The sequence below is a fragment of the Molothrus ater genome, chromosome 7, assembly GCF_012460135.2.
Source record: "Molothrus ater isolate BHLD 08-10-18 breed brown headed cowbird chromosome 7, BPBGC_Mater_1.1, whole genome shotgun sequence".
NCBI lineage: Eukaryota > Metazoa > Chordata > Aves > Passeriformes > Icteridae > Molothrus > Molothrus ater.
This window is the reverse complement of record NC_050484.2, coordinates 29,203,861-29,224,536: the sequence shown is the minus strand read 5'-3', so window position 1 is coordinate 29,224,536 and position 20,676 is coordinate 29,203,861. Positions and strand designations below refer to the sequence as shown.

Below are 20,676 nucleotides of genomic sequence, written 5' to 3'. Positions count from 1 at the left end.
AGATGAATTATTTTATCCCTTCCCTACTCAAAACATGGAAATCTGCTTAATTATGTCCTTAAGATCATAAAGCTGTGATAGCTTAGATACTTTTTGACAGCTTGTTACAGTGCACAGCCTTGCAGATTTCAGTACACAGAGGGACTGTAGACTCTAAAGAGATTTTTGATCGCCACTATGGTGTTGTTTTTCACCAGATAGTTTCTACTGTCCAGTTCAATTGACCTTCAGATGTCTCAAGAGCTTTCATTTCTTCCCTTCAAATACAAGCTGGTCAAGTCTCAGAAGTACAGACACAATAAGGATGAGCTATTTTACTGAAGTTTTTTTGGTCACCCTTGGAATATGTTGTGATAGCTTTGTTACCAATTCAAAATACAGATATCCAAATTGGACCACTGTTGTTCCCAAGGTCTCCACCGCTAAAAGAGGCAAAGGCAAAAACCTGTCTGAGCTACTGTCACTGGAGCAATGGATATACAGAGAGGAAACTGGAGCTCAGCTGTGCCTTATGTTCTCAGTGCCCATCATCCATTCATCCATCACCACAACAGAGAGGCTTTGAACCTTGATGAATTCTAGGGAATAATTAATTTTGCATTTCAAACCCATGGAAGCTGGCATGTAACCTTCATCATATAAAATTCAATGTCCTCCCAGCTTCTGCAGCAGAAAAAATAATGAACATCAAAAAAAACCACCAGCCTGACTTAGCCTGGAATACGCTGGAGAGCCACATGGAAAATGGAGGGTCACATTTAAGGTAGCAGCAGGTGCAGAAAGAAACACAAATTACTGTGGGCAGAAACTCAAGGAAGAGCATAATATTTTGGCCCATTTTGCTTTGCAGAATAACCATGGTGCTGCACAGGATATACACGAAGAGATGTGCTCCAAGAACCTCTGATCCACAGCCAAGTCCCGCTTTGGATATGGACACAGGGCTCCCAGCTCAGTCCATGGGACTCAGCCATGTGTATCTGAGCGTGGGGGTACCCTCAGGTGCACAGAGTTACAGCACACTTGACCTTTGGAGGGTTCCTCTCCTGTGCTCTGCTGGGCTGGACCTCACCATCTGCATCTCTTGGGTCAAGCCACTCCCTCCATTACTCGCTGAAGTGCTGAGGTGCTGTCGCCAGTGCTTGCTTAAATGCCACTGCCTCCACTTTCTCTGAACTTCCAGCTGAACCTAGGTAGGAAGATCACAAAATACTTAGTTCAGCTAGTTTATGTTGGAGGCCTGCACTGCAGAGAGCAGCGTAACAGGAAAAGGAGAGTGGGTTACCTTTGGCAAGGTTTGGGCTTAGTTATTTAAACCCCAGTTTAAGGGGTTAAGGTAGGACCTGTTTCTTGACACTTCTAGTGATACTGTTGTTGCAGCCATACAACTTTCTATTTAATTGCAGGTGAAACTGTTCACAGAATCTAGCTGGCCTTAGGAAGTATTTGGTTTAGATTTTCCAGAATTCTAATTTTAGATATAAAACCAGGACATTTTGGCACTCTAAAGTAACAAAAAAACCCCCGCAGATTTCTTTTCAAAACCACTTTTTTCTGAACCCTGTTGACAGATCAGTCTGAGTATTTCAAAACCCTCCTTTATTTCAAAGTGACTTTCTTAGGCACTGGCTTCCTTTTTTTCCCTTCCAATTAGCTCTACTTCTTCCAGGTTTGTATGTTTGTATGTTTCCCCCCACCTCTACCAGCAGCAGCATTTCAGAGTGCAAGTTCTAGCCCAGAAGCCTGGGAGTTGTCATGCAACTATAATGGAAACAATCCCTCTACCAAAAGCTTTACCTTATAAGAATCCTAATAAACTTGGACTGGGTATAGCTTTTGATAAATTCCCTCCTAAGGATTGAGTAAATAAAGCAGCCATGGATGGGGTGGCAGATAATGGTGTCATACGTCAGAACCATCGGCTGTCAGTGTGACTGTGTGAGGGATGGTGCTCCCACCCTCAGTTCCCAGATGCTAATAATGTTATCTGATTTATGAAAGGGTTGCAGTAGTTGAGAGGTGAAGTTTGCATCTGGCATACAATTACCTAGGCTTGCCTGGTCTAGGAGGAATTTCAAGAGTGATGTTAGGTAGCTGGGAAGAAAACCCTCAGACAAAACGTGTAATTCATTGGGGGATGTATCCCACTGATTAACGAGGCATGCTTCAGCAATAAAAAAGAATGTTATACACACGAAACTCACCTCACCATTAAGAAAACAATAAAGTACAGCCACAACAAAGCCCTAAAAGATAAAAGAACCAAAGAACCGTGGTCACAGGATTGCAGTTTCAGCTTTTGAATGGGGATGAGGCATCTCAAGGGAAATCAGCTTGGCTTTGCCATTGGAAACTCAAGTCTGTTGCAGAGTTATATGTTCTACCTCTTTTTCTTATTTTAAAGAAATAATAGCTTCTCAGATATTACCTGGAATGATCCAAGAGCCAATTCAAAAAACAGCTGAATTTCCATTGTGCCACTGTTTGCATCCTCAGGGAAAAAAGCAAAGATGATATAGTGGACCCCAAAGAGAGGGATGAGGAGGAGTGTTGACTTTGCAAGTCTCCTGAGAATGAAAACAGAAAAAGGGGAAAAGCTGGTGTAGAAGGAGCAAGAAATGCTCAGGTGGCCTTGAATGTCTTATAAGGGATGTAAGGGACATACTTGTATTGGTTGAAATCACTGCTCCGTTTTTCAGGGGAGCTGAGCTTCCTCATCAGGATTCTTAAAATGTTGACAAAGAGGATGAAATTAATCTGAAAAAAAAAACCAAAAACAAAAACAAAGTAAGGATACAAAAGCAACCCACCAAACAACAAACCCATTATCCACTTATGTAACTGGCAGGTATCAGCAGAGCCACTTTGGGGGGTTTGGACAGAGCAGAAAGAATAGAGGGGTTGGGTCTGGCCTGCCTCAGTCCATGTTCCCATCCCAGTCTCTATTCCTGCTTCTCCAGCCTGCTTGGCCACCCTGGGCTTGGATGCTGGCTGCTTTCCCTGCTGGTTTGCTGCAGCTTTAGTTATGGAGATGGTCAGGGCTTGTTATCCAGACAAATCACCAAAGGGCAGGAAAACCAGGAGCATGGGGTTTGTCACACCTGGCTGTGGGGTTCTGACAGCCTCTGCACAGTCTGCCCCACTTTGGATGCCGGCAAAGGGGCAGCACTGGAGCTATCACTTGCCAACTGGGACTACGAGTGCTCTTTGTTCCTGCTAAAAACACTCCGTGTGGTTTGGGATCACGAGACAGAGTAGTTAAAAGTGGGGAGAGGAGAGAATCGACACTGGAGTTCTTCCTTTTGCATTTTCCCCCTCTGGAAGGGTGGATATCAGATAAAAATGCTGATCTGCTCAGTTTGGGAGCAGATGAGGCAATAGCTGTTTCTGCTCGTTGGACCCTCAGGCAAAGAGTGGGAGTTGCAGGGGAGGTAGAGCCGCCTGAGCGTGTCTGTCTGTCTGTCTGTCCCGTGGGGAGCGACCTCGGGCTGATCTGCCCTTGGCTTGCCCAGCCTGCAGAGCTGTGTCCCTTCTGCAGCACCCTGCTCTGTGGCTGGCCCTTAACCCTTCCCTGAGCCGGGAAACACCATTGCAGAGGTGCATCCTCTTCATGGTGGGTCCAGCGTGCTGGGGGCATGGCAGCAGCACTCGGGGGTGTGGGTCTCCCTAAAAAACGGGGTCTGCTGGAGATGGGACAGACACAGCTAGTGCCTGAGTTCCTTAAAGTTACCAGATGGAAAGGGAGCAGCTGTGGCCGCTGAGGGAGTCTGGAGAGGGATGGAAATTCGTGGAAGTTGGGGAGAGAGGAGGAAAGGAGTAGAGCTGGGGGGAGCTAGAGGTGGGGAGCATGAAGGAAAGAAATACTTCAGGGGTGGTGGGAAGCAAAGGAGGTTCAGGTCAGGGTGTGCTGGGATTTTTAACCCATTAGGCCAGGGAAGAGCCGTGTAGGTTGAGCAGGGCTTTTCACTGATAAAAACCACAAGGGAAGGGGAAGCGTTGGGATTCCTGCCCGGAGGAATTGCCCGCGGGCAGCGCAGAAATGAGCGAGAGCCTGGGAGCACAAAGGTGTTTATCGGTGCTGGTTTTCTGCCCTTTCAACTGCTGAAGGCTGTGAGGAATACAGAGATTAGATCTGGGTTTTTAAGATCTGGCTGTTGGTTTGGTTATGGGCTTGAGTAAAGCCTCTTTTGAGGAAAACCTGCAGAGTCACGCAGGTGGCTTCTGCCCTCAGTAGCTAAACAAGGCAGGATCAGCATTTGAGGACACTTGGGAGGTGATAGCGGGTGGAGGCTGCCAAAAGATAAACTAAGATTGTGCTTTTTGTCTTGCCTGGGTCTCGTTGGCTTTTATATATAACTCAGTGTCTCCTAGCATGAGGGTTGTTTCATAAAGAAAAATAAATACCATGACCCCAAGTCACTTGTGCGTTCTGCTGCTTGTCTTGTAGGGATGCAGGTTGCTCACTGGTCAATAGGAGCAGAACGTTAACCCACCATCTCTGCTGCCTGGCTTTCTGAGAAGTGTGCAAGTGTTGCAGTTTGTGTTTTGCAAACCAAATGCTTCTTACTGCAGAGATGAAACCTCAACCAGCCCTTGAGGTTTCACACCCTTGGGGTGTCAGTAAATTGAGAAAACCCAGTTTTTGGGGGAGGGTTTCAGACAGGTCATTGCAGCACAGTCTGACTCAGAGCATCTTCATCGGGCAGAGCTATCCCAAGCAGCAGCTCCCACCCCCTGGTACCTAAGGCTCTGAAGAAGAGTACCAGCAAATGCTCAAAACACAGGTGCTGAGTATTATACACACCAAACTGCTCTTGTCATCACTACTGCCTTGCACTGGGCAGGCTCACTCTGACTTCCAATGCCTGTGCCCTAATTCTCTGAGCAGTGCCTCAGTGCTGCCCACTAATATGTGATGCGTGCAGCCTGTGAACTGTTTTCATTCCTGAAAACAAAAGCCAATGGTCATGTAAAGCAAGTTGGTTTTGGCTTTGCTGAGAGAGGCATTGACCAGAAGACACAAAAAGTAATTGTACTGAACTGTAGAGCCACTCATTTCTCCTCCGGAGCTTTCCTTGAAACAGTCCAAAACAAGCTTCCACAAAACAGCCAAGTTCATGTGAAATCAACAGGATGTGGAAACCTGATCTTCTTCAGGCACTTGCTTCTTGGAAGGACACTCTAGCTTTTCTTGTGCATTTAGCTTTGGGGCATTAGTTACTAAGTCCTGCTGAGCAGAAGTTGCTTAAGCAGTAACTCATGGGTCACACCAGTTCAGACACATGCCTAAGATCAGTTCATTAACACACTTCTAAAGCATGTTGAGTAGATGAGCTGTGACTTCACAGTATTTGAAAATACAGTTTGAATCTGGTTGTCTCAGAAAAGACTTACAAATATAGACACAACTATAGGGCCTCTAATGATCCACCAGGTATTGGCATCAGTGTTAATGTCCCAACACCTGTAAAAATAGAAGGTGCAGTCAGTTATCAAAACATTGGTATCTTTTCAAACAGGTTTAGTCTGTTTTGCACCTTAGATAGGCCCCTATTCTCTTTTCTGCAAAACTAATTTCCTGTTCTCACTGAGTGGTACAACGTGTCTGACAGAAAACTGCCCACTTGCACGGGACAGAAACAAGTCCCTCCCTTAAAGCACAAACACTGTTCAAATTTTGAAAGGGAGAAGATAAAGAAACAAAGTTTAACTGTTCAGAAAGTTAAATACAGATACTGAAAACATATGGTCTGAATTCATACCTGAAGGCTACCTCCTACACTTGAAAATGCTCAAATGGAATTGGAAGCTTTTCCTCATGTTGCTCAGCTGTACCTCTCTACTCACACCCACACTGGGATGCAGGCTCCCACCACAGCAGGGTGTTGATTGATTTACTTGCTCCCAGCAATTAGAAATGAGCAGGATCCCATGGAACAGCCTGCACAGGGCCTGCATGCTCCCCCTGGCATGCCAGCTTCCCCCACTCCACACCACTTACCCAATATTTTCATGGAGCTGCCGAGCAGTCGCCCATGCAGCCACAAACACCGCTGGGGCACCTGCAATTGGAAAAACCAGTTACTGCTTCACAAGTCCATGCCAAAGGCAGAAAAAACCCAGTTGTCCTCACTGAAGGGAGAACCAGTACCCCATCCGAGGGCGATGAACCACAAGAGGAACTTTCTTTCCGAGAAGAAGGAAATCACCAGGAGAGTGTGGAGGTACAGTCCTTCCACCAGGAGCCAGCTGTAGTTAGACATGATGCAATACTGAAAGAAGACCATGGTGAGCTTACAGCCAGCCTGAGGAAAGAGAGGATAATTAGCTCCTGCCTGGGTTTGTTCCTACCTTCTAGCAGAGATAGCAAGCTGTAAATTAATCTTGGCAAATAGAGATTTTAAAGCAATTAGGGGACTAAATGGGTGTCCTCGAGACAGGGGTTCACATGACAAGAAAGCAGAGCTGGCATTCCTAAATGCATTAATCAACTGCCTCACTAGAAGAACTGAACGTGTCAGGGACACTTGGATTCAGGTTACTGTCCCAGGGGAATTTCACTATTACTATCTTCCTAGTACCAGTAACACAAATATCACCTTAGAGAAGGATATGAATGTATTGTCAATCCTTTTCTTTTTCCCAAGAAAAGCAGTTGATAAAGACAAACTAAAATGTTTTCAAAATGTTTTTTTTTCTGCAAATACCCAGCAAAACCAGTGGGATAAAATAAAACAAAACAAAACAAGCCTATTTTTGTTCCTCTCCCTAATTCTTATCTTTTAGTTTAAACCATTCACCATCATCTACAGTGTTGCTCACCCCTCCTCACACCCAAATTTTCAAAGTAGTTTGCTGCCAATAAAAAGAAAAAAGCAAAAACATTTCAAAATTTGGGAGGTCCCAGACTGTCTGAGTGCAAGCCATGTCTTACTATCAGGCCTCACACTGCAGTGTAAATTAGCAATATTTAATGTGTTCTCAGAGAAGGGGCAGAGCACACCTCTCTTCTCCCATAACTCCTCATGATGAACATAAAGCTGGGATGGAGATTTCCTTCCCTGTACACTAAATATCCTGCTAGGATCCTGCTGGGAAATTGAGGGGTGGAGCAAGCTGGTGAGCAGAGGGTTACCGTGTATGCCCCACAGTAATTTGTGTCCTCAGAGGAAAACAAGACTGCATCCTTGATGAAGTTGGATGAGGCTCGCAAAATGAATGATGTGAAGAGATGCATGTGGATGTAGTTCCTTGTGCAGCGAAGCCTTCTGCAAAAACAGAAGAGAGAGATCCAGTGAAGTGACATTCCTCACCAATGTAAGGAACCTGTGGCTGTAAACAACAGATTTCAATCCTTAGTAGTGATAAACTGACAAATGAAGAACAGTGTTGTTCTGTTTGTGAAAGGAAGACTAATGCATTTCCCAAGAGGGATATCCTAGAGAAGACCTTAAAAAGCTACAGTCATATCTGCTCCACTCGGGTACTAAAACAAGCTGAATGTTGCCAGGAAAATTGTGACTTCATGCCAATATGCTTGTTCTAGCATCCCTCCCTCCCTCTCTCCTTTCTGTAGTAACATGAACCCAAGGTGTTTATTCACACCTGGATGAATTTATTTATTCTGCCAGCACAGTGCACTTGTGCCTGCAGTGTTTTCTGTATTAAATCTTCACATAGTCTGTGTCCAGAGGCTGTGCAGCCTGAATATAAATTTGCAAAGTAGTTGGGTTTCCTTTGCCCAGAGGTGCCGCCCTGACATTTACTGTAAGGGAAATTATTTCACTGAATAAGCAGCACAGTACAAATTCCAGGTTACAGGGATGAGTGAAGATAAGCTGCATGTCAGATTGCTAATAGAAACCTGAAGCACTTTACTGCAAATCAGTGCAGTGGCACTTAGAACAAAGTTTTAGCCACAGCCTCAAGTGGGGAAAAGAGCAGCAGGGGGAAAGACACTCTGCCCAAGGGACACTGAAATCATGGGAAGACCTCATCAGGGAGTTGGTGCAAATGCCATTTGCAACATGCATCCAGCTGTGATTTGGAAAGAAAAGGAGAGCACAATATAATGAGCAGCCCTGACATTTTCTGGGAGACCAGGTTCAGAGATAAATTTTGTACTGATTTCTGTAAAGGTTTTCAGATATACTTCAATTTTTAGTTTGTCCAGGAAGTCAATAGAAGGATTTTGTCAGCTGAGATGACCAGAAGTCCCAACCAAGCACAAACCAGAGATGGGTCTCCTCACCTAAAGGAGGCCAGGACCACCAAAGCTATCATCAACGTCACAAGGGAGGTGCAATATCCGATGGTGTACATGGTCTTCAGGGTCATGAAATAGGAACGCTGCAGGGGAACATATAATCACATCTTTACCTTGCCTGCCTGGTAGACATCAGCCCATAACAAATGAAGGATCCTTCCTCCTTCTTAATGAATATATTTTCTTGTAAAATCAGCTACTGAAATTTCACCTTGAGCAACCACTTCCAATCATTTGCAGGAAGTATTCATGCTGAAAACCACCAATAGCAATAACCCCACCTGTGTTAAATCACAACATCAATCAGTATCTCCTAAAAGTGTTTCTCCCCAGGGCCCCAGAGCAGCAGATCTGTGCTCACGGCACTCAGACTCACTCTGGCCTCGTTGGTGGTGTCGTTGACATTGTAGCCACAAGCAATGTCAGGTCTCGGGTACGGCTCTGACCAGCCCTCACTTGTACAGTTTCGGTACACAAAACCTGTGTGGTAACAATAAAAAACACAGAATGGGTTATGACCATTTCTAGTTTTATCTTTGTTGTCCTCAGTCACCATGTAGGGTTGCCTCAAGAGCCAGGAGAGTGTGTTGCCCCAGGCAGTGCTCTCTGCATAGCTGGAGGCAAAATGCAGCTGAGCTGATTCTGTTGATACTTGCCCAGTGTACTTGTGTGGGTCATAATATTGTTTGCCCACTCAGGGATGATTGTGATGGATGTGTTTTTATAAATTGCAACATAAATAATACTGCTCAGTACATCTGGTGTTTCTTGGCCACTATTCCAAGATCAGCAAACACATGACTTGTTCAGTCACAGATTCAAGCTCCATGCAAACCTGATATTCTGCTGAATGCTTCCACCTCCTTACTGTGGTTTGTCATGCTCCAAATAGAACACAAAACTGTAGATGGTCACAGATTTTCAGTAAGATTTAAATAAATACTAAAAGTCTTTTCCCTACACTGGGCATTATTTTACACAGTTGATTTCCTTGTTTGCTTGCAAATTAAAGGTTAGGAAGAAATTCCCCTCTTAAACTCAGCTTCTGGAAAGCTGAGTACTGGAGTCCAACTGTGTCCCTTGGAGCTGTCTTCAGAGAAAAATAGACATTTGCAGAATTCAACTCATTTTTCATACTGGTATCCACAAAGCGCAGTTTGTCTGACCCTTTTCTGCTGGGATGTCTGACTTTTAGACTCCTAATTATGAGTGAGATGAATGCCCAGCAAGCTGCACATGGCTTAACAGGATAGTTTTGAACTTGTCCACATTAAGTTTGGCTCTAAAGTGGAAGTGTGAAGTCCTGAGCAACACCACTTACAATGTCATTGGAAGAAAGTGGCCCTAGTAGGCATGTTATGTGCTGAAGAGAAACTTTTACAAAGAAGTAAAACAACTTTCCACTGTCCTAATCACATTGATCTGCCTGGTAAGAATCATACTTCAGAAACATGGAGTGAAATCCTGGCTTTGTGATGGCAATGCTAGCAGGTATTTAAAGGAGATGTGAAACCAGCAGTCCTTCTTAGTACAAGCCTTTCCAGAGGGCACCATAAAAGTCCATTTTTTTCCCACACATTTAGCCATGAGGACTTTAGGGTGTCTGGCTCTTGCAAAACACCCATGCAGTGCTGAGGGAACTGAGGGAGATGCATATCCAGCAGTGTTTGGCAATGGTTTATCCTCTTTGGAGCCCTGCTGGAATTGTCAGGACAGAATCAGGGCTCCTGCTACCTCTGGGCTAATGCTGGTGACCTGACAGCATGTCTGCACTTGATTTGAACTCACCTCTGTAAACCTGCAAGGCACAGCAAACAGGCTTAGAACCCTGAGTGGAAAGAGCTCTGGGTGTGTCCTTATCAGACTATTATTCTGATGCTGTTTTGAACACCTTGTTCCAACTTTGCATCTTTGAAAAGGCCAGGCTTGCTTTATGAGCCAGGTTTTCTACGTTTTGCTGCAGTGCAGCAACAACAGGAAAGAAGCAGCTCTCCCAAAAGGTGCTTCTATCTTGGCACCCAGCAAGGGGGTGGTGTGGTGGGAGATTCTCTACTTCAGCATCAGCTATTAAGAGACACTTACTTAACTTGGAGCAAAGCACTGTGCTTGTAAACATGCCTGTGACTGTTTGGTGCTCGAGGCTGTCAAAGCAGATCAGACAAGAGGAGGTGAAGTTCTGTGTGGGTGTGCACATGCTATTGCACAAGAGATTGTGCCAGGCACATCATATGGATGGGCACAAGGAAAATTTTTACAATGCTCCTGAGTTATAGGTTATTATACACACACACTGGGGAAACTGCAGCATGCCCCACTCAGAGCAGACTGGGTGTCTGCAATCTGTCTAAGGATTTGGCTTGGTGTTTACTGGTACTTTGGAATTGCCTAGGCAAGTAGGAACTCTGGCTAAAGGGATGGCTGTGGGACTGAGGCTATCTGATATGGCCTTTGCCTCTGAATCATCATGATTGTCACACCTTCCTTCATTCCTTGCCTAAGACACCATGCTCAGTTCTGTTACTCGGTTCCAGATAATTTTGTTTCTTTGGTCTGCTATGTAGAAAGGGACCAGACAGTCTGGGCTGCAAATCCAAGTCTAGAAGTGGGCACAGAGACCAGGGTTTGGGACAGAGCTCAGCGCCATCCACAAGGCTTAACATATGGGCCTTTGGCATTTGTGGCTGCTCATCTGCTTTGTAAGTGGTGAGGAGAGAAAACCTTTTCTTTTCTTTTGAAGCGAGCAGATCTTTGTTTTTCTTTTTCAAAACTGTTTCAAACAGGGCAATGACTGTAGCAGTAAACAAACTCTGGAGTCACAAGCCAACCACAGTATAAAACCAAAGAAGAAGGTGGCCATGAGAATGAGGTTAAACTATTGCTGACTTTGACCCAAAATGCCAGATGCAGAGACTGAAATAAGATGCTAACGATGATGGACCAGGTCTTGGGGCTCTGTTTTGAACACTGTCACTCTGATTACTATTTATCAGCTTCTCGATAAAGAGGGCAACTAAAGTTTAAGCTGACTATCTCCAAGATCAGGGAGTGAACATCTGAGATGTAATTATGACCTTTGGATGTACAAATTCCTGCTTTCTTCCCCGGTGAGGAGGCCAGAGGCAGGGAGCAGTTCCCTCTAGTGGCTGGACCAGCAGGGATTTCAGTTCCTACATTTGAGGGCCGGGATCACTCTGCTGAAGTAGATGCCAGACGGATGGTTTCCTCAGCGATCTAAGCCTTTGTGTAGTTTATCCTTTGGCTTTAAACCAGCTTAAAGGGCTCAAAGGGCAGATAATGTTCGTGTGTACAGAAAGTAGCAAGGTTTTTATTTTAATCTGAGTGGCTCATGTCTGATTTCATTTAAAGAGCACTAAGTGCTTCTCCTTTGAGTTATGTAATCTTTATTAGACAATCTAATACTTTGTCTCCTGTTCCTCCCTTCATAAAATGAATCTGTCTGCTTTTCTGTAAGTACTGGACCTCATTAATCTGTGCCCTATAACTGAAGAATGCAAAACCCCCTTCTCATTTGAATCATTAACTCCTGAAAGAGAAACATAAACACATTTCTTCGGCATTACTGAAAAGCAGAAATGAACAGAAAGCAGGCTTACTTAATAGCTCATGATTACTGTAGTCTACTGGGAGTAAAATTCACTTCATTTCTAGCTTAGATATCCCAGAAAAAAAGGACAAAAAACATTGCTTGAGCTCACCTCTGTTTGAGTGAATTGTTTGGTGAGCCATGAAACCTGAATTTCCATGAGATTGTGTCGCTTGTATGGATCCTGTCACAGGCAAGAGAGAAATCTCCAGAGCAGATTTCCTCTTAATGAAAGCAAAAAAAGGGATCTTTTCTGCCTGCCTAGCTGGATGTTTTGCCAAAACTCATGTGAACCTAATGCTGTGTGAAGTTTTGTCCCCATCAAGCTTCTCTGGGGCCAGCCACTGGCTCTAGGAGTTATTAAAAGGGAAAGACAGGAATACAAAAAAGTTGAGTGGAGAAAACACTTTTCCTTGAGAAACCATGCTAAAAACCTGCTTTTCAGGATGGCATTTAATTCCTGCACTTTTTTCTATCTGTCTAGAAAACACAAACACTTAAAAGATCTTGCTACTTTAATTCCAGGCTTTTTCATGTTCACCTTAGAGGGGGAAACAGATAAAAGATCTTGCTACTTTTATTCCAAGCTTTTTCATGTTCACCTTAGAGGGGGAAACAGACCTGCTAAGTAACTATTGTTCTTCAAAAGCAGGAGGGAAAAATATTCATTTCAAGTTCAGACCTGAGTGTGGCATCTTTGTAAAGAAATAAAAAATAAAGTGTTTAATAAATAAGTGTTTAATAAAAAAACATCTGGGTGAGAAAAGCATTATTTTAGCATTACCTTTTTTCCCAGTCAGCATCTGAAAGAATTCAGGGCAGTGAGCATTGACAGTCTGTCCCACAGTGGATGAAGGCCAGCAGCTCATGTTGTCCCACATTCCAGCACATCTGCCTGGGGGGACAACAAGGGAATACCATAGAGCATCTCCCAGGGACATAACACCATTAAACTTCTTCCAGCAATGAAACACTGGGAGACATCTCCAAGCATCTCCCATGGACCAAGGCAGCTACAGGAACAAAGATGCTCAGTGCTCCGAAAAGCAAGCTGGATGAGACAGACCATGTCCTGCTGAGACCTGGATAGGACAGAGCAGGTCCTCATTGCTTCAAACCAGCCCCAGCAAGCTCCCAGACTGGTCCCAGTCTCGTCATTGATCCCACTGGTCTCTACTAGACACACAAATAGCAATTAGAGTCATTCTGAACTTCACATCAGGTCTTTTGCTACCTAACTGTTTGCTGGTAACTACTGAGTGGCCCTGGAAAGATGAAAGAAATCAGATGGGAATTTTTAAACTTATTTTCAGTCTTTCTAAAGCTTTCACTTTGAGTCATTCTAATGTTTTCCTTACATAATATTTTTGTAAATATGAAAAAATGCAACTGGATGACCCTGCTTGAGCAGGGAGGTTTGACCAGATGATCCATAGGTCTTTTCCAACCTCACCCATTCTGTGATTCTGTGACTAGGAATTTAAAAAGCTTCAGAATGATGCTTAAACCACAGATCACTTAAATCACAGACTATTCTGAGTTGCAAGGGACCCACAAAGAGAGTACAACTCTTTAGTGAATGGCCCCTTTGGGGATCACACCCACAACCTAGGCATTATTAGCACTATAGAGCACTATGTTTTAACCAGTTGAACTAGTCTCATCATACCGGGGAAAGGATAGAGAGGAATAGCATCAATGTCTTCCTTTTATTACCATAAATACTTCCCTCTTTCACTGTGCTCAGGCTGCAGTGAAGTGAACAATGCTATCAGACCACTCACTGAGCTTGGCTGCCCAGACTCACCCCATTTCAGTTTGGTGCTTATTTTAAGGATGAGCTTGTCATGGTCCCTTCTCACAGTCAGGGAGGGAGGGAGACTTTTCCAGCTGCACCCTCAGCTTGACTGCATTGCCTTCTGGCAGGGCTGGTAGAGATGCATCAGGGAGCTCATCTGGTGGCCAGTGGAGCAGAGTATGATGGTGATTTCTACTTAGACATCTTGCTCTGGTGCTGGATGCTGGCATGGATTAATTTTGGCCTGAGATGCAGAGTGTTAGTGGAGAAGACCTACATTTGATCTCTTTGTACCAAAGGGAAACTGCAATCCTACCATTTCTTATTTTGCTCTTCCCCAGGTACAGGCTGAAATCATTCAGATTCATTCCCTTTTGCCTCCACTCCCTGTCAATGGTTTTAGCACAGCCTGCTTTGAGGTTTCTGCAACAAAACAGGGGGGAAAAGGCCACTGGGGCATGTCAGGACTACTCTGTGCCTGCTGTATCCAGACATGTGCCGTCTGCCCTGCATGCTCCCTGAAAGCTGAGGGGAGGAAGTGCTGACCAAGCACTCTCCTCAAACACTTCATGCTTTATAAGGCCAGCCTCCATTAGCCTGACAAAAATATTTACATTTCTAGAAATGTATTGATTTCCTTCTGTGCGACAGTCCAAGTCCCTGAAAATACAGAGCTGTTCACAGCCAGGGCAGCACCTCAGCCCTGGTGTCCTCCCTGTGCCAATGTTTTTAAGTCTTGGAAAGGATTTACTTCAAAGCAAAAGTTTAAAGGCAAGCAAAGCTTCACCTTGGGTGATATTTATGACTTAACATGCTGCATTGTTTGGTTTATCGAACCTTCATGTCAACACCACGGGCATAAAAATCATGAAAATCAGACCCAATGTATAGAAAATCCTGGCAAAATTATGATGTTGGGTGGTTTCCATCCAGGAAGAGAAAACAAAAACCAGCTGAGCTACTCCTCCTGTAGGTGGGCTTCTTGCCACTCCTCATGGATAAATGCTGGAGTCTCCCACCCCTGGCTAGATAAAGAGCCTCAGGGTGGAGACAAAGCACAGCAACATCTCCCTTACAGAGCCCTGTGCTCTTTGGGATCTCCCTCAAGCAGCACTCAGAGCTTTCTCCTGGCAGCAATACATGATCAGGGGTTCCAGGTCTCCAGTAGCTTCTCTGCCCTGCTCCTTGCTCCTAAGAGAACTTCCTTGTCCTCACTCATGCCCTAAAAAGACCATAACTGTGACTTGGGTTATGTTAATATTACACTGCTCCCTTTCCCAAGCTAATGTTACCATAAGGGCAGAGTCCCTTTTCCCTTTTACTGCTGGAGGATAAGAAACACTCACTGCTCAGGTACTTGGTGCCTGATTCCCCAGCAATGAATTCCTTTGTTTATGCCATCTTCATAGAGAAGTGAGCACTGCAGCAGAGATGGCATGGTGGGAGCTTGTCCCCTGCTTTGTCCATTTTCCTGCCTGTGCCAGTCAAAGCTTCTGGGGCAGGTGCAGGAAGGATGAGGTGTGGAAGGTGCCCCACACCCTGCAAAGCCACCTTTATTCCTCCCTGCATGACCCACCAAGGGTCTGCACTGAATTCCTCAGCTTTGTTTCTCTCTTCTTCAAACTGAAATCCTTGTATGGGGTTTTCTCCACAGGGACTACAGGCATGCAGATACCTTAAAGGCTGGAGGTATTTTCAGGTGTGTTATTTCCCAGAATAGAAGCATTACTCCCTAATTTACCAAGGTAACAAACCTCTCTTAGAGTTTGGTAGAATTTTAGGTAGAATTACCCCATTTAAAAATTCCAATAATGAAAGGCCTTGGGTGAATTTTAAGGTGTGGATCCAGTTTAAAATTGGATTAAGTCTCTGCTGAGAAGCTACTATTTGACTGAGATAAAGCAAGACCATCTGTAAAATGGTACTGCCTGCTAATGCTACTGCAGGTACACACTAGCATGGTCCTGTGGAGTTTTACTTGTCTGCATCTGCTGTGGAGCTCTGGTGCCAAGGAAACACAGAGCTGAACGTTAGAGCCATATCACAGGATCAAAGCAGAAAAAGAAATAGTCTGACAAACCAACCTGCTCTTCACTGAAGGAAACAAACTATACTGATTTATTAGTTCTTACATGCAGATCTGCCTTGTGGAGTACCTGGATGTCTGCCATAAGGTATCCTATCACTGCCATGTGGCTGTACTGCCCTGAAGCTGTGCTCACACCCATCAGTCTGCAAGGGACAGGGATAAAACAGTAACAGAGAAAAATGCAAGGCATCCTAAGAAACCAGGCAATGGACCTTCCCTCTTGAGTTCTGTCCTTGGGCCAGGTCATAGTGAAATTGTTCTGTGTCTCCAACACTCTCTGTTAGAGAGGAAGGCTTTGAAACTAAGAAAACACCTTAAGTAACTCTAGCTCCACGTGGCAGCCTATCTGTGGGCAGGATAGCCTGCACACAGCACATCTATGGGAGCTCCTTCCCTTCTCATGCTGGGTAAGAACCTTGCCCATGTTACAGTGCACAAAAGTCACCCAGAATCAGTTCAGTCTGCAGGATTCTGTGAGTGACACAACCCCATCCTCAGTGATGATGGCTGGTCACACACTAAAAATAGTCACTTGTGTTGCCTACACCCAGTGTTCTCTCTGAGATGCTGACCCAGCAGCTGCCTGGGGGAAATAACATGCAGTTCACAGGCAAGGTTTAATAATCTCTTGCACATGACCCCTGTTGCTCAGCTGTGAAAGCAAAGCTGTCTACATGATGAGGACTCAGTACCACAACTTTCCCAGGCCAAAAAGCTCCTTTGTATGATGATAAATCCTCACTGAAATTCAAGAACTCTGTTAGGTGACAGTAACTTGGAACAAGGAGGAAGCAATGAAGACCTTCAAGCCACGTGATTGAAATGTTGGCTGCTGGTCTTCATTGATTTTTAAGGTAAATATAGTTAAGTAAATTTGCAGTTGCCAGGGTGACTTTTTAAATTATCCTTTTCCAAGAAGACATGATTGCAATTTGCAAGATTTTGTTGCTGGTGTGTTCCCTAGTTGTGAGGATTGCAGTCAAGCAACTGGGTTAGAAAGTTCCCACAATTCTTCCTGTCACAGTAAGGTCAAAATCCCACTCTCAAAGCCTTGTAACAGATCTTACCTGTTTTTCTGCTCTTAAAGGAGAGATGTATTCTAAGTGCATACCTCCTATGGGAAGGGATGCCAGGGTATCTGAGTTTGAGGCCCCCAGTTCGTGTGATAGCAGGTTTTATCGTGTGCATTTGTTCAGCCTTTACCTGAGCTCAGGAGCAGATCATTTTCAGTCGTTCTGTTCCTTGCCTCCAGGGAAAGAGTCTCCACACACTTTTCTTCCTCCCTTTTCAGGACACTCAGAAGGTCACAGACAGGTGGAATAGCTTTGATCTACGAATTTTAAAAGCAGTGGAATCACTTTTCCTCTTAAAACTTATAAAATCTCAACAGAATCTATCCTTTTTATGCTCATATTCCCCATGCAAATTTATAACTTGATTGTGAGCAATATTTCCTTGAAACACAGACAATTTTCCCAGTTTAGTCTGCATTTTTGTAGTAGCAGCAGGCGAACACAGACTGCGTTTATGTCTTCTCCCTTTTGCTGACATTACTGACATTGAGAAAAATGTGTTATTCTGCTAAATTAAGTACATGAACAGGATGCTCTTCCAAAAGACTGCAGAAACATCCAGGACACTGCTGGAGTCTCCTAGAGTAACAGAGAATTAATCACTCACCCATGGCTGTGTTAAACCATACACCTGGCAGGTCATTTTCCTGGGCACAAGTGATCCAAATATGCCCACTGGTGGCAGACCACCCAAGCCTGTTTCCCTGCTACCATCTGGTAGCTGCAGGAGCCCACCTGAAAGCAGAATCTCACCCAGATTTTCATGAGAACCTAGATGGCAATTTGTCCTAAGGTCATTTTCATATATTCCCAGCCTCCTTTCTCATAAAACCATGTGGGAATGTTAATATTCACTCAATCCTGATATAGCAATTAAATGTGTGTTTATGTTTAATACAGCTGGACCAAAAACAGTGAAAAAACCGAACAGCTACAGACCATTAAAATGACAAATATTGAAAATCATTACAAAATTATTTGCAGGACAACGTCTTAACAGTTATGTTGTTCAGAAAAAAAGTATTTTTACCAGTGTCTATTCTTTTTACACAAGAAACCTGAATGTAAGTGGATGCCCATTATAATGAATTAGATAAATTCTGTCTAATGGATAAACCCAAAATCTCTATAAATTCTCACTGTGGAACTTTTATGTACATATACATAAAGGCATATGTATGTACATGCATCATGAAGAGATTAGAAGCCAGTCATCAGGCTCTATTAGTTGAAAATTATCAGATAGACTTTGTTTATATGTTCTTTGTTCAAGAAAGTTAACCCTGCAGCATAACATTACTGCTCAACCTAATAAATCTTGTAGTATTGCTGATCACTTTCAGATTAGATTTTGGAGAAAGAACAATCCCTGAAAACCTTGTAATGAGAGCTATTACTTTTCTACAATTAAATTTTAGCTACCAGACATTAGAGACAATATTCCCACTATATTGGTTGGAAATTTTTTGAGTATTGTATTTCTGAACAAAGTTTGATCTTTTCAGCAGTGTTATCATACCTCACCTAATTGGTCTGGTGTGTAAACTTGTGTTTAACTTCAGTATCCTCCTCCCTTGTCTTTGTGTGTCATGAAATAAATGAACTAGAAATCACCTGGTTTTGCACAATGTAATAAATTTTCTGGAATCACACATGCAAAGACTTTATATGAGAGAAACCCTCTTCTGATGCCAGGATTTGAATGCTGAGCATTTGAAGTGGCCAACAGAACCAGTCTGGGTTGCTAAGATGATACTGAACATATGCAAAAATAAATGCAAGGAAACATGTTAACAATGATCTCAGAAACAGGGGAATACTCCATCTTAAAAAAGCCTTTACATTGTGTGGGCACTGTTTTTCTTTAAGAAATGTGGGTCCTAAGAAAGTTTTTGTTTTACAAAAATTTAAATTCTGTGTTATTTCATTACAGCTAGAGTGAGGCCACACACTTTTAGCACACACAGTTGTGAAGATCACCCTGATGATCCGATACAGCATTACTTTCTTACACTAAATGTGTTGTCAAGCAGGAGTACAGCATAGGCAGTGCCTTACAATTACTGTTTTACCCCACAAAGTGATGTCCACCCTATCCTTCTAATCAGCTGGATACCATTCCTGGGAATAGATGTGCAACTAACAGGATTTTAAGCCCAGGAAAAGCAGAGAGCTTCCAGGCGTGGGTTTAAAGACCTTGTTTTCCACCAGCCCTGTCCCTGAGCCAGTGTGTGCCAACACAGGCATCCGAGGGGGCAGGCTGGGTGCGCGCGCTCGGATGTTTGCGGAGCGATGCGAAAGCCGCTTCCCATGGCGCGGCCGGATAACCCCACTCTGCCAGCAGCTGTGCTCAGTCTCACTCGTGTTTACCATCCACAAGTGGGAGCAAACAGCCTGCCCCCACTGCTGGAGAGCGAGGAGGAAAAGGGGCTCCTCTACGTGCCGTTTCTATGTCTCTTCCTAAACAGTTCCCTGAAACAGTTGTGATCTCCTTGACACTTCACCAGCTACTAAAAGGATCATTAACTCTCTCCCAACTGAAACCAGGACAGAGAGAAAACCCTCTTCATATTTTGTTAAAAGACAGATACCAATCCCATTCCAAACAGAGATAACTGTGATTAATAGATCTCTAGAACAGGCAAAATTCTGCAACATTGACAGCAACAGCTAACACAGTTTTTAAAGTGTGAAATGAGTGAATCTAAACATTATCCAGAATTCACAGCCATTTCATTTTAAAATAAGTGGATTTGGTATAATAAGCATTTAAGGATTTAAGGAGCAAAAGATGCCTGGCAAAATCAAAACAGGTATTTTCAATCATTAGAAGAACCAATAGAAATAGGTGCTGTTTGGGACACCCTGAGCAATGACATCTATTTACAAAGTCCTTTAGGTAGTACTAAGAACAAGAAACCAAAATTACAAGAAAATCATCACAGTCACAATTTTTATTGCAGAAGATGATCAAAAGGCAAAAGGTTTGAAGATTGCATCCACTCTGCAATTAAAATGTCTAGGCAGAGCTCAGGTTTTCTCACAGTTGGAGCCAAATTCCCTACTGGGACAAATAAATTGATTTTTCCATTTGTTGCAATGAAACAGTGATTTGATCCTATCCTAACTTCTCACACCCAAGGTAGACATATTTCACCCCTTGTTTTATATGCATTCAAAATCTGAATAACCTGAGCTGCACCTGGAGATCACAGCCCAGATTCACTCTCCTTTCTGACTGATCCAAGCACCTGTAGCTCAGCAGTGACAATCTGCCACATAAATCTCAGTAAAGTGATAAAGGTGAAAAAAAGAAGACAAACTTTGTGGTATATAAACATCGCTTCACATTCCTTCAATCTGAGTCCAGGGAGGCACTGCTAGATGTGGGCATTGCCCCTTAAGGTATTGATTGCTGATGTAAATCAGTAAAGCTTCTCTGAATGGAGTTAAATCTTTTCTCCTTCAACGCAGCACCTGCTGTGTTTGTCAAAGTGTGCTAGTAACACTTCTGTCTTTATAAAGGTGGGGAAACTGAGGCGTCCAGCATCTAGTCATCTAGCCACTGTCAGTTAGTGCAGGAAGCAGCAAAAGCAAGAAGAAATTAAAAAATCCCAGGTTCTACACAGATCTTTTTAAACAGAGACACCACAACTTCATGAAATAGAGGTGCTCAGCATTACTCAGATAACAGTGATTCCATGCAAACGGGAATAAATACATCTGGGCACCTACCGGGACAGTTGAAATCCAGAAGATCACCCAGATGGTCCACATAGTCAATCACAGTCTGTTTCCTTCATGCCTCATGCATCAGAAGTCAGCATGCTGTTTGTATGCTCTCCA

The 20,676-nt window shown here is 43.7% G+C and overlaps 1 protein-coding gene across 1 annotated transcript; it reads right to left on the bottom strand.

The window, feature by feature from the left end:
- Positions 1 to 681: 681 nt before the first annotated feature.
- Positions 682 to 20,676, bottom strand: SCTR (secretin receptor). Its single transcript, XM_036386799.2, has 13 exons — positions 20,566 to 20,676; positions 16,961 to 17,087; positions 12,655 to 12,765; positions 8,643 to 8,746; positions 8,252 to 8,349; positions 7,136 to 7,268; positions 6,152 to 6,305; positions 6,002 to 6,062; positions 5,395 to 5,464; positions 2,666 to 2,757; positions 2,429 to 2,567; positions 2,205 to 2,246; positions 682 to 1,189 (listed from the first exon to the last, which is right to left on the bottom strand). Exons 1-13 carry the CDS (start codon positions 20,605 to 20,607, stop codon positions 1,013 to 1,015), a joined length of 1,350 nt encoding a protein of 449 aa, XP_036242692.1. The 5' UTR covers positions 20,608 to 20,676; the 3' UTR covers positions 682 to 1,012.

Bases quoted from the DNA above. Each gene is read 5' to 3' on its own strand.
- SCTR (XM_036386799.2), bottom strand. From the start codon at position 20,607: ATGTGGACCATCTGGGTGATCTTCTGGATTTCAACTGTCCCG. The intron at 7,269-8,251 runs GTGAGGAGACCC...CTGTTTTTGCAG, and splicing joins GTGGTCCTGGCCTCCTTTAG to AAGGCTTCGCTGCACAAGGA. The intron at 6,063-6,151 runs GTACTGGTTCTC...TTCCAATTGCAG, and splicing joins GTTCATCGCCCTCGGATGGG to GTGCCCCAGCGGTGTTTGTG.